At 38.1% G+C, this 12474-nt stretch overlaps 1 protein-coding gene across 2 annotated transcripts in view; it reads right to left on the bottom strand.

The window, feature by feature from the left end:
- LOC126254397 (uncharacterized) overlaps positions 1–12474 on the bottom strand; it is a 99598-nt gene that overhangs the window by 67096 nt on the left and 20028 nt on the right. The window contains exons 2-3 of one of the 2 annotated variants that reach the window (XM_049955308.1): positions 4221–4313; positions 3849–4001 (exon numbers count right to left, since the gene is read on the bottom strand). In XM_049955308.1, the coding sequence (XP_049811265.1) occupies positions 3849–4001; positions 4221–4313 (246 nt within the window). The remainder of the gene's footprint in view (positions 1–3848; positions 4002–4220; positions 4314–12474) is intronic. The other variant, XM_049955309.1, reaches the window with a different exon arrangement.

Genomic DNA, 12474 nt, shown 5'->3' with positions numbered 1-12474 from the left:
AAATGTGAAATCTCCTACAGAATCTCTAAACTCTTTGCAAGTACCAGGACGGCCAATACACTGTCTTTGACCTAAAATTGGATCTTCGATCATACAACTCAGAAAACTCAACTCACTAAAACTGTGTAATGGAACAGGGATGATCATCAAACAGCTACTGATTACCATAATCAAAGCCGAAGTTATGACTGGAAAGTGCAAAGGACACACACTATTTACCCCAAAATACCGCTGATCTCTACTGAACTGCCATTCCAATTTAAGAGATTGCAATTTCCAACAAATTAGCGTACAGTTTTACAATTAACAAAGAGCAAGGTCAGACCTTAAAATATTGCAGCATCAACCCAGAAGACTCCTGCTTCTCTCGCACTCAAGTATATGTAGCTTGCTCTTGAGTTGTAAATTCGAAAAATTTGTATGTATATAACCAAGATAACAAAATAAAAAAATGTTGTTTGTAAAAGAATATTGTAAATAGAATACATTTCCAATATTTTTTTACCTATTATACTTTAAAGTTTATCCTTTTATTCCAGCTACCACACAATCTCATACCGATTCCGTGAGCGAAGCCAGGTACACCCAGCTAGTGTGTAACAGAATCCCACATGGTAGTATTTATGTGTACATGCAAGTTCATGCCCTTTCCTCAGATTTAAGTGAAACTATAATACAGTCGTGACATAATACAAAGGAAGGAAAATCAGAGTAGTATCCAGTTGACAGCATGGTCATTACACATGGAGCATAAGCAGGGTTAAGAAAGGATGTGGAAGGAAATCAGCCATGCCCTTTACAAAGGAGCCATCCTAGTATTCGCCTGGTGTGATTTAGGGAAATCATGGAAAAGCTAAATCTGAGTAGTCAGACACAGATTTGAATAGTCATCTTGCTAAACAGGAGTCCAACGTGCCCACTACTGTGCCACTTACCTTGGTCGTAACATAACATACCAAGTAAAACAAGAATTAACAGAGGAAAGTGCTAGAAGTTATTCCATGGTACAAGTTGTTGGGTGACAAAACAGGGAAAGAGCAGCCACTGTGAGAACAAGTAAATCTTGTGTAGCATTCCTAACATGGATGTTAAGACCACTTGAATAAAATCCTGAGTCTAAGTTTAATAACATATATTAAGGAGAAATGGGCACAGTTAAAATTGGAAGACTAATTCACACAATCATGACTGGATTGATCACTGACTACAGAAGAATGAACCAGCCACTCCGTGAAACATTAGAATAACTTGCTCAATAATTTGGGCAAGAGTCTTGACAACACACAAGCTCTTAAAACCTTTTTCACACTCGTTGTTTAAAACTGGGCAAATCAGTATCAAGAAAAACTACTGCCCTCTTGTCAGAATATAAAACTGCAATCAAATAAGATTTGGTACACTAACACTGGTATGCCTCAAGAACAGCACACTGATGATTCCTCCCACTGGAGGAGGTACCCCAGTGTCAGAAGCAGTGAGCTGTTCTCAATTACCTTACAGCCTACCTTTGCACCCGTCTGACAAATGATTTTTGGCATGGCAAATCTGTAGGTTTCAGTAACCTTAATTCATAAAGTTTCACCTCCAGCCATACATTCTCTACATCTCACCAAGGTAATAGCACTCAAGGGGGCATCACACAGAAGTACATTACTTTCCTTGCCTGCATGCCTTGCTGCAGAGTCAGCTTGCTCATTTCTCAGTTTCCCAGATGGCCCAATACGAACAGAATGATACTTCCTTCCCTTGACACCAAAATATGTGAAGTGTGTCTTGTACTACTTTGTCAGCTGGGTACTCTTCTGTATGGTCTGTACAGCACTTAAGAGATCAGGGCAGATGAGAAAATTATCCCACTGGTTGGCCGTCAACTGCTCCTTTGTTTTAAGGACAGCACACAGCTCTGCATCAAAGATTGTAAATTCACCTGGAAGTATAATTCTGAGGGCACTGTCAGAGGAAACTACTCAGTCGCTTACAACGTTACAATGTGGCCCTGCTTTGCATCATCAGTCTAAATTACTTAAATTTCAGTATTTCTCCAAAAACTTGTAAAAAGCTTTTTTTTAAACAAAATCTGAAAAACAAGGTTTCTTGTACTTTGGCAATTTAAAAACAACTTTGGCTTTGCACTAACCAGGGAGAACATTGTGTTAAGATACTCAAGTCCACAACCCCGATCTCTGCAAGCCATTTCTTTGCTCTAATGTCAAACGGTCTCGTTGCTCTTCTGCAATTTACATACATTTGTCGTGCCAATTGTCAGACAAGAACATTGAAGGCTAGAGATCGAAGGATAGAGCAGAGAGCACATATCTCTTATCATGAAGAACTTCCGCCAGAGGAACATTAGTAGTTTCCCATTGTCAGGAAAGAGAATAGGTATTCAGCTTGTCCTGACTGCTCCTGTCGTCATTATATCATCCTCACAGTGAACTGAGTCCAAGATATTTACACAAGAGGGTTATGCAGAACCATATACAATACACCCATGCTCCCGCCGTAACCGAGCATTGTAAAATAATGACAGGTATGACCTGCCGACTATCTTATCTGTCATTTTAAGGTGTTAAAGACTCTTCACAGCTTTTGCTTTAAGGTTCTTCAGGTGTGACCGCCAGATGAGTTTATCATCAAAGATGAGGAACTTAACCAATTATTTAAAACAAGAGGTGTCCTTCAGTCACAGTTTATGTTGATTAAAAACATTACAAAAACTGAAGTCTGAAAAATATCTACAAAAAGAGAGCATTGGACAGGGTTCACTGTGACAACTATGTTATTGACAACTATCACAAAAAGAACAACATTTAACATGGCTCCCTAGGAGACACTGTTCTACTGGGTATGTTGGTGTATGTGTGTGTACTGACAACTCTGAGCCTAAAATACCACCCTGAAATGAAGAATCACACTGGAACAGGGGGGGGGGGGGGCAAAAAAAAAAAAAAAAAAAAAAAAAAACAGAAGCCCAATCCATAAAATTGTCGAGCAGTTTTGTATCTCCATATAATACTGAAGGCCTTTTGAATATCAAAAACAAATTCCTATCAAGTGCAGCAGTCACAAAACATGCTCTCGTGTTGCTCCTTCGTCGAGTATTAAATTTTGGATGGTACTATGAAAGCGATGCCAAAGGTGACTCAGGAAATCTCTAGTCTCTAGAACCCATACCAAACAATAGTCAATAATTTGTTTGAGTGTCTCCCCTATACCTGCCAGCACTAAAATGTGATTATTATTTTTAGGCTGATGCAGTCCTCAGATTTTTCACGAGCAGGTTCATGATCACTTCCCTCCAAATTAAGGTATTGTTCCTCAGACCAGATTTTGTTAAAAAATCTTAAGATGGTAGTTCTTCAACTCAACATTCAAATGAAGAAACATGTCATGGTGCACTCTGTCTGCCCCTGATATCCTACTGTGAGCCACAGACACAGCATACTGTAATTCCTCTATACAAAAGGGACAGTTGTACTCTTCAGTATTACTGGAGCTGAAACCCAACCATATCTTGACAGTAAATTATGTGCATAACTTTATTTGATTAATTTTAGAGGGGTATTGAATAATGAGGGAAGCAAGCTCTCATCAGCCCATCATAGATTAAGAATAAACAAACACAAATTCATACTTTAAGGAAAAATTGGAGTAAAAAGGAAAAAAAATAGTAATGCGCACAGGTGAGATTTTGAAAATCTACCAAGCAAATCAAATATTACAAAGACATAACCTCCCACATGCAACAACGAAATAAATCTTCACACTTTTATGGGTCTACCTACTACAAACCAAGTATGTGTGGAAACACAAATATGAAGAAAAGAAAAAGAAAAAAATCTTGTTACCTCATGACTGATGTGGAATACTGAAGACGAAGATCATGTTCCTGATATGGATGCATAAAACCATTGTCAATTTGTGCTACAAGCTGTTTATCTTTAATAAGCACTTGCAGCATGCCCATAGTACACTCCACTGCTAAAGGTAATCTTTGGCACCTATAAATGCAAAATCAGTTTCAGTGAAAAATTATCCTTAATTATTCAACATTAGGAGAAATCATACTTTACTTTCAATAATTAAACAAGTATCAAATACACAAAACTGAGGAACACTACATCTTATAGAACAAATAAGTGCAGAAATTGAAATGCTTTTTTCTATATAAAAAAAAATAAAATAAAAAAGAGGGTATCTTACAGAAAGTTTACACATACCTCGCTTTCCACACTAACAGTCTCTCGTATGCAAGAAACTGCAACTCTGTACTGCTTGAATAAATATTTTTGTAAGTGGCATCCCATTCAGCCCTAAAAAGAACACAGAAGGAAATACGATATTGTGAATACAACCATTTCTGTGACTAATTTTGCTTATATTACTTATGGAAAGGAATTTGTGCAAATTTATTTCTGAATAGAAAAGAAGTCATCTTTTTACTGACCCCATTTGTGTGTATCCACAAGAGCAGATTGAGAGATGATAGTCTACAAGATGAAGCACAGCAAGAAATACAAATAAGAGCTAATACTGATAAACACACACACACACACACACACACACACACACACACACACACACACACAAACCCTGGAGAGATGGGGGAAGAGGGGGGGGGGGGGGAGAGACTGAATTGGGAAGGAGGACAAAATACGACAATAAAACTGGTGCAAGTTTTACAATAAATTGAGATCAGATGTACAATGGAACAGTGGGCGTGCTGAGGAACAATACACATCTACTACATTCAACATTATATGACCATCAGTAACTGTGAAGGTAAGAAATGTTATTTTGACACACAAGAAAAGTTTCCATTCAAATAAAATTATATTACTGCAATAATGCTTAAAGTATTTTACATATTTGCACACTCTCAATGCATGGTTACACCCATCATAATGATGTACACATAACTGGGACTCAACTGAAAAGATGATATAGTGCCACTCCTGTGTCCAGCATTGTCATTCAGTACGCCATTGTCAGCATGTGCATCTACTGCCATATCTGGAGAAGTTGGAACAACGGTCATTGTGCTGGCAATTCATGGTGCCCCAAATGTCATCATGCTTCTCATCTATTTGCATGTCTTGTTACAAATAAGCTCATTTCCTAACTCAAGATACACAATGCAGTTGTACAAGCCTGCATAGTCAATGCAACAACATGTTTAGCATCTTGGGTGCTAGTTATGTGGAGCAATTTAGAACCTTCACAGCATCTAAAATTGTCCTCCTGCACCCATTTATTCCATATTCACATGGCAGCTGTGGGATTTCTGCCAACAGGAGCAGAAATGTAACAGAATGAGTAACTGCAGTTAAAATCTGAAATGTGTTAGCAGATATTTCTCCTTCTTACACAAGGCATAAGAAAATCTTCTCACAAATAACCCACACTGAAATGCCGTTTCTGAATGAGAAGCCCATTACATAATCTTTCTTTAGATACAGAATGCAGATTGTAGTTCCATATTTACTTTATGTAACTGTTTTGAAATACTCATATGCAAAGACAAGCATGTAGTTCACTTCATACCAATTTAACATTTGTTGCATGCTGCCTTCATAGGGTTGCAATTTTATTGGCCAGCAGTAGATACTTAGTAGTTGACATGGTCAGTTATATATAATTATAACGACGTGTTAAAAACAAAAACTCTGAAACATTGCAAAGTGTACACACTAGCAGCCTTTGACAGAAGAATTCTTAACTATGCACTATATGTCGTGTTGCAGAAATATCTGAGTAATGAGGTTGGGACATGAAAAGGAATAATAACAAGTGGCAGCAATTTAAGCTGTAATTTGCCTTAATTATCATTAGTACACTTCTAGTGGTGGCAATGCTTTTGTTGTAATACTGTTCTGAACACACAGCACCATACTATTTAATGCCGCCCCCCTCCCCCCCCCCCCACCTGGAAAAAAAGCAACATTAAAATTTCCACAAAGGCTAATATTAAACATCTTAATAAAACTGCAGTCTAAGACTCATTAAACGATCACTCCAATGCATAGCACGTACATTTATACATTGAAATTTTAAATGATAATATTGTATGCTTGTGCCCACCTTAAAATTTGTTGCAGAATAAGAAAGACACCACTAAAATATTATAGCATGTGAATGTGATGTTGTGATAACCAAAGTAAACATAGATGAGCCAGCCACTGCACACTAGCCGCTACACTGAACTGCACGCAGCACAGCTTGCAGCAGTATTACAAATATTGGTGGCTGCATGTTTAATTAAATATTAATGCAACTTTGTTTAATGCATGAGAAAGCACAATGGTGCAATGAATTTTTGTCCAGTGCTAGAAGTGCAAAACAAACCACCGTTCTTTATGTTTTGAAACAATTTTTATTTCCTAGGCTGTGGCTACGTGGTTAAGTGCAAAAACAGATCACATCAATTTCGATCCTTGATCAGTCGTAGGATTTTTGTGTGTCATTTACCACTGATTCCACCTCTCACAATTTTTATTGGTTTGAAAAATGCTGAGTTGCACTGAGATTCAAAGTCCACATTAAACTGTAGATCATCTCTACAACTGGCTGTGTAAGTCAGTTCCAAAAGGCAGATGACTGCAAAATACTATCTCCCACAGAAACATGCCTGGGAAACCACTGTAGTGTTCAAACTAACCTTTTGGTTCATGACAGCACTACCTGTTTAAGTTCAGTCATAGGTAAAGCAGAGAGCTGGTATGTCTAACAGCGGATATGAAATGTATAGAAAGAATGGCAATACAAATGGTAACAACTCCTTTTACCCATGAGAAATGCTGAACGTCCTGAACTAGAAGAAGATAGATGTCAACTATGCTTCAAGAGCCTACATACAAAGTTTCAAAGACCAGTATTAACTGAGAGGTCTTTGATTATACTACGGCCTGCTATTTTATCACTCTTGTAGGGGCCGCAACGACTAGATTAGACTAATTACACTGTGCAGAGCGAGATTAAAACTGTCTAATGAAGGGCATTCTCTGTCTGTCACATTCTCCCCCCCCCACCCCCACCCCCACACACACACACACACACACAAAAATCAGCTGCTGCATAAACTTCATCAAACTTGGACTTTATTGTGGTTTTGACATGACCCTGTCCGATGGAGACACCTGGTACTTCAAAACATCCGCATCACTGTGGCTCCGATTAGGCAACGTAAAAGCCATCACCTACACTGACAGGAACTGGAATACAAGTAGTACATCATTTCCGACTTCCATATACTCAGGAGATCAACAGGCTCCAAAACAGTAGTATGTCAACTGCACAACAGGCACCCATCAGCATTTTTCAGAGACACTGGTCAGGACTCTGCGATATGGCTCAAGCGATTAGACAGAATAGCCAAATATAACAGGTGGGATGACGCAATGTTTCAGCAAATGTGTACTTTCACTTGGAAGGCACAGTCCAGCAGTGGTCTGAGAACGAGAAAGAGAAGTCCAGCAGCTGGAACAAATTCCAGGCCAAATTGAAGAAAGCATTTGGTGAGAATCAGCAGCAAGTCCACATAACAGAAGAACAACTGAAGAATTTCATGGGGAAATGACACAGTTCTACAAATAGTAGGTTTTGACCCTACACCACATTGTGATCCAAATATGACAGAGGCTGACAAATTTCACACTTTATGACGGGAATCACAGAAGCCATGTATCAACCCCCTCTGGTGAAGGATGTCGCAATGACAGAAATTCATCAAGTGGTGTCAACAAATTGTGGAAACGCAACAGAAAAGAGGTATGAACAACCACAAATATTGTCCCCATGGCAGTTGTGAAGGAACACCATGACTTAATCTCTCTCATATGCCAGATAGGTAAGAGAAGAGGTATAGCAGTGAATGGCAACCAGAAATGTCAGATTAAATACCCAAGAGCTGCCTTGAATGCCAACCCCATGCATCAGAAGGTAAGACAGAATGTTGCCGAAGAGGGGTACTGATCTTTAGCACCGATCACGGACACTAGTCAAACACGCCATGGAGAAAGGACTCAGCCAATTTTGACTTATGTGGCAGCTTCCAAACAATAATCCACCATCCAATCAAAGCAGTTTCAAACAACTTGTCTGTCAAGGGTAAGGTCCTGCAGAATAACAGACATCTGGAGGACAAACAACAACACACTAGTATGTTTTCACTGTGTGTATTACTGCGATAATGCTTAAAGTATTTTCCATATTTGCACACTCTCAATGCATGGTTACACCCATCATGATGATGTACACATAACTGGGACTCAACTGAAAAGATGATATAGTGCCACTCCTGTGTCCAGCATTGTCATTCAGTACGCCATTGTCAGCATGTGCATCTACTGCCATATCTGGAGAAGTTGGAACACGAATGCTACTGCAGATAAAAATGACGTGTTCAAAGATTATTATTCCAGAAGACACCAACCATCACAAGAGTCCAGTTAGCTGCAGACCATGATTGTCAGTCAATCTGTGGGATGAGGCCAATTGTCTTGACTTGGACGAGGTCACGCCCCGACACGCTATAGTGATTGACCATTGCCATATATAAGTACTGGCCACTTGCCTAGCCACCAAATTCAGTAAACTATGCAAGATAACCGTAAGTGGAAGTGAGGCCACCGCAGACGAAAATCATCTATGGATGATAGTCAGCAAGTTGTCAGGAAATCTCACTGACATCATCACTGATGGCACTAATCAACTCGGGAGCTCCTTTTCGTGTAATGTCAAACATTTATCATCATAAGCTAAAAAAGACTATTTTCCTTGATACAAAAGTGATTGTGCTGAATGTTACAAAAAGGAAAATGACAGAAAGCAGAATTTCAAATTTGTCATTTTAGCAGAATGTAGTCATAATACTATTCTCAGATGGGACTTCTTGTAAGTGTCACAAACAGTCTTAGACTATGGAAGTTCAGAGCTCCTGACAAAGCTATTCAAACACACACACACACACACACACACACACACACACACACACACACACACATTCTGAGCTTTCTTTCATTGTGTGTGTGTGGGGGGGGGGGGAATAAACAATGAAAATTGTTAACTTTTTGCAAATTTCAAAATTATGTTTTGAAAAAATGAATAGTCACAGGATGTTAACTGTCTTGAGAAGTGATAAAGTGGAAGGACTACTAATTGTGAACTATGACATTCATGCATGAAATTATTAAACTGTAAAAATATTTGTACATAAAGATGAAAGAGTCTGAATTTTTTTGGTTATTTAGAAATTATTTTCTCCAAAATCTCCACCCCCCCACCCTAATTGTTCTAAAAATTTCATAGAACATTAGTTCGTCACTGTACTTAGGGGATGTCCAATCAGAGTGGGCAATACTTGTCCATACAAAATGTGAGAAATTTTTTAAGTAGACCTAGCTCTACTCTCGAGGTAAAAAAACCGTGGACACTTAAATATTTAAATTTATCACTGATTTTAAGTAAATTTCATGTAAAACTGATATTTCTGAATCAAAGTAATTACTTTACAACATTATAAATCAGTGGGGAAACAATTCATAATTTTGTTTGAAAGCATTTCATAACAAAAATTAGATATAGAATATTTATACCCATTTTTCTTTTTATGATATTCACAAATTATTATTGTGTTCTGTCATGATTTTACTTCTTCATGACTTTCCATGAATTAAAATTACCTACAATGTAACAATCGACACTGCACTATTGAAAAGAGTTCATTTGTTTTTTTCATCTACTTCTCATTGAACTTGTATCGCCGAGCTGAATTTGCACATGGAGAATGATGATACAACAAGAGCAATACTTGGGAAATGGGAACTGCACACTGATCTTTTGATGATGGGTGTGAACTTCTTACCTCTCCTGAACGTTTAGGCGTGATATAGTAGGGGCTACAGAAGAAATGCTAACACTCAACACATCAACAACTTCACACCCAAGAATATAAACAGCTGCACTGTCTTCCTCAGGTCCACATTCGGGTGGTGGTGATTGTTCAGGTGAATTGTCACTAAATTTATTTTTGTAGTGAATGTAGCAATTCCTGCACAATGGATTTGATGCTAATACCGTTACTTGAGGACCAAGATATTTCTGCAATATCTCTGACAGATTACCAACAACTGTGAAGTAGTTTTCACTTTTCTTAAACATCACGTTCTAGTGTCTTTTTCATAGTCCACACACCCCACTCTTTCCCTACTGTATTTCCTCGCTGACACTGTGTCTAACAAAAAGTTCATCCAAACACAAAACTCACTGCAGAATGCTTTATATGCAAGTTCTCACTCATTTGTTATAAACAGAAGAGTGCTAGAAACAGTGTTGCCAACATGAATACTTTACACTAGAAATTCAGTGGTGCAAAATATGTAGAATGTTGAAAAATTTTTAACACTTTACACAGAAAAATAGCACCCACTGCATTTGTACCGACTACTAACATATTAGCCAAACAATATTTTGTGTAATTCTCAAAAGTTTTTGAGATGAGGGTTTTCGAGTAAATAATTTGTAAAAACTCATAAAAGCACAGTTTTTTTTTTACATTTTTACTAATAAATATTTACATAACACAAACAGCTGGCAAAGAGAAGATACTGTTTATAATTACATCAGTAGTGCCTGGTAATATGACAGAAGCAACAACATTCTGTAGCTTTCCACACTAGAAGAAAAAAAAAAGTGGAAAAAATAACAAAGTTCATATTTTCGTCTTAAATTTGTAAGTTAAGGGAAGTCTGTAAGTGTGCAGGTGTCAACTAAATTTCAACACACTATGAGGGAGCTTTAATGCAAAACAAGTCAGGTCTCCAGTGCTTTTGGTTTATTGGTTGTATTTTTTGTTCTCTACTATTTTAAGTTATTTACAAAATATATATCTCTCAAAGGGCCATACCATTTACAAAAATTAAGTTAAAACGTAAATGCCTTATTTCTTAACACTTATGATAGAGGTGTAATACATATTTTTTCCAGAGAAACTCTTGACCATGAGTTGACATGACCTATGATTTGAGATGAAATCACCCTACTGGCAAATCAAGGCTGACAATGCTAACAGGGAAAATACAGTCTTCATAATTCCTGATGGTCTGTTTGAGTTCAATGTTATGCAGTTAGTAACATGTTCCATGGATCATTTTGCACAATAGATTGTAATGATGTGGAATGAGCAATTATACATTCACATCGCAAATTAATTTGTACATACTGTTACATTCTGAATATCCCTTTTTTTTAATGCTAGAAATTCTCCTACGGAATAAAAGGGCGTGTTAAGGAGAAACTTTCTCAGTTTGCCATCGAATTTTACTGTGCTGCCTGTCACGACATTTTGTATCTCTGGGTAAATGAACAAAAATTTTTGTTGCGGTATTGTGCATCCCTTTTTGTGCTAAAGACAATCTTAACTTGGAACAATGAATGTCATTTTTTCTTCTGATACCTCATTGGTTGGATTGTGTAACACTCCAGGCATTTTGGAACATATGATGGATGTTATGTGGATGACTTCATTTTTTCAGAGACATTTGAAGGACATCTAAGGTACCTTCAACCATTCTGAAGTGTGTTCACACTGAAGGCTTCTGCCTGAAACTGCCCAATAAATAAAAATTTTGGGGAATCTACTGAATGGGTATGGAGTCTGTACCAATACAGAGAAAATAAAAGCAGTCACATTTCCATCTCCTCAGCACATTTGTGAAGAGAGAAATTTGCTCGGAACATACTCATACTACTGGCAGTTCATGAAAGACTTCTGAACAATAGCACGGCCCTTGCAAGAACTACTGCAGGGAGATGCCAAATTTTCCTGGAATAAAGCACAGGAAAGACATCTCCTTGTCTTTAAGGAAGTGCAACATTTTCTCCAGTCCTAAGCATTGTATGACAATATTGCTTAAACAGGACATTCCACAGATGAAAACAGTTATGGTACAGGTGCAGTTTGAGTGCAGATTCAGGAAGGTGGTGAAAGGTGATAGTTTATGCTTCCAGAGCATTGTCCAAAGCTGAGACGAACAACTCAACAACAGAGAAAGAAAGCCTTGCAATTGTTTGGGCCATCAACAACTACCATCAATATTTATTTGGCAAACCATTCACCATTGCAATGGAGCACCATTCTCTATTCTTGATGACTAACCTGAAGGATCAGTCAAGTTGAATAGTCAGACAGAACTGAGTCTTCATGAGTACGTCACTGTTTTACACAAAAGCAGTGTGGATGAACTGTGTCACACTTGCACTAAATGACATTCCTGCTCGATATAAGGATGATTCAGCACTGATAAACAACTATAAATGCACTGGAGGAGGACAAATCTACAGAAGGAGAATTCCAGTTAATAAAGAGAACACTGTACAAGAGAAACTCCAATCAAATGGGGAGGGGGGGGAGAGGGAGATAGTGGGGGAGGTGGGAGGGGGAAGGGGAAGGGGAAGGGGAAAGGGGTAGGAGAGGGG

Source organism: Schistocerca nitens, chromosome 1, assembly GCF_023898315.1.
Source record: "Schistocerca nitens isolate TAMUIC-IGC-003100 chromosome 1, iqSchNite1.1, whole genome shotgun sequence".
Taxonomy (NCBI): domain Eukaryota; kingdom Metazoa; phylum Arthropoda; class Insecta; order Orthoptera; family Acrididae; genus Schistocerca; species Schistocerca nitens.
Note: the sequence above shows the minus strand (reverse complement) of the source record. Positions and strands in the feature narration are given on the sequence as shown.